The 682-nt window shown below is 29.0% G+C and overlaps 1 protein-coding gene across 1 annotated transcript; it reads left to right on the top strand.

Moving 5' to 3' along the window:
* Window positions 1-3: 3 nt before the first annotated feature.
* On the top strand, window positions 4-602 carry LOC105462238 (DNA-directed RNA polymerase II subunit RPB7-like; the record flags this gene model as incomplete). The annotated part of the gene is made up of 4 exons (XM_011708759.1): window positions 4-111; window positions 203-253; window positions 354-419; window positions 531-602. Coding segments are annotated over 4 exons (297 nt in total), but the record flags the coding sequence as incomplete, so codon positions are not given.
* Window positions 603-682: the final 80 nt, after the last annotated feature.

The raw sequence follows: 682 nt of genomic DNA, 5'->3' as shown, positions 1-682 counted from the left end.
ATTATACAACCTGGACAAGGTTTCGTAGTATATCCTGTCAAGTATAAAGCGATTGTATTCAGGCCATTTAAGGGTGAAGTGTTGGACGCGATTGTGACTCAAGTGAATAAGGTACGACTAGATGCTATTTTTTTCAAAACTATGAAATGGTCCATATTGATTCATTGTTTAATTTAATGATTCATGTCTGTTATATTTACAGGTTGGAATGTTTGCTGAAATAGGTCCACTTTCATGCTTTATTTCTCATCACGTGAGTAATAACAATCATGAAATTAAAATATTAATTAGTACAAAATTAATAAAATTATTTCACACATGATATAAATAGTATGATTCTCAAATTTCTATAGTCAATCCCAGAGGATATGCAGTTCTGTCCAAATGTGAATCCAGCCTGTTACAAATCGAAAGAAGAGGTAAGTCATGTTATAAAATGCGTATATTGCTAAATTTTTTAAATTTTAATTTTAAATTTTAATTTTAAATTTAATAGCAAATTTAATAACAAATTTGAATATGTCTTTCAGGATGTAGTTATCCAGGCGGATGACGAAATTAGACTGAAAATTGTGGGCACAAGAGTTGACGCCACGGGAATTGTTAGTATTAAATTAACAATGAAAGTCATTCTGTATTATATTAATTCACATTTTAAATTTCTTATTTTTCAGTTTGCTAT

Source organism: Wasmannia auropunctata, unplaced genomic scaffold, assembly GCF_000956235.1.
Source record: "Wasmannia auropunctata unplaced genomic scaffold, wasmannia.A_1.0 LD267499.1, whole genome shotgun sequence".
In the NCBI taxonomy this organism is placed as follows: domain Eukaryota; kingdom Metazoa; phylum Arthropoda; class Insecta; order Hymenoptera; family Formicidae; genus Wasmannia; species Wasmannia auropunctata.
This window is presented reverse-complemented; position numbering and strand designations above follow the sequence as displayed.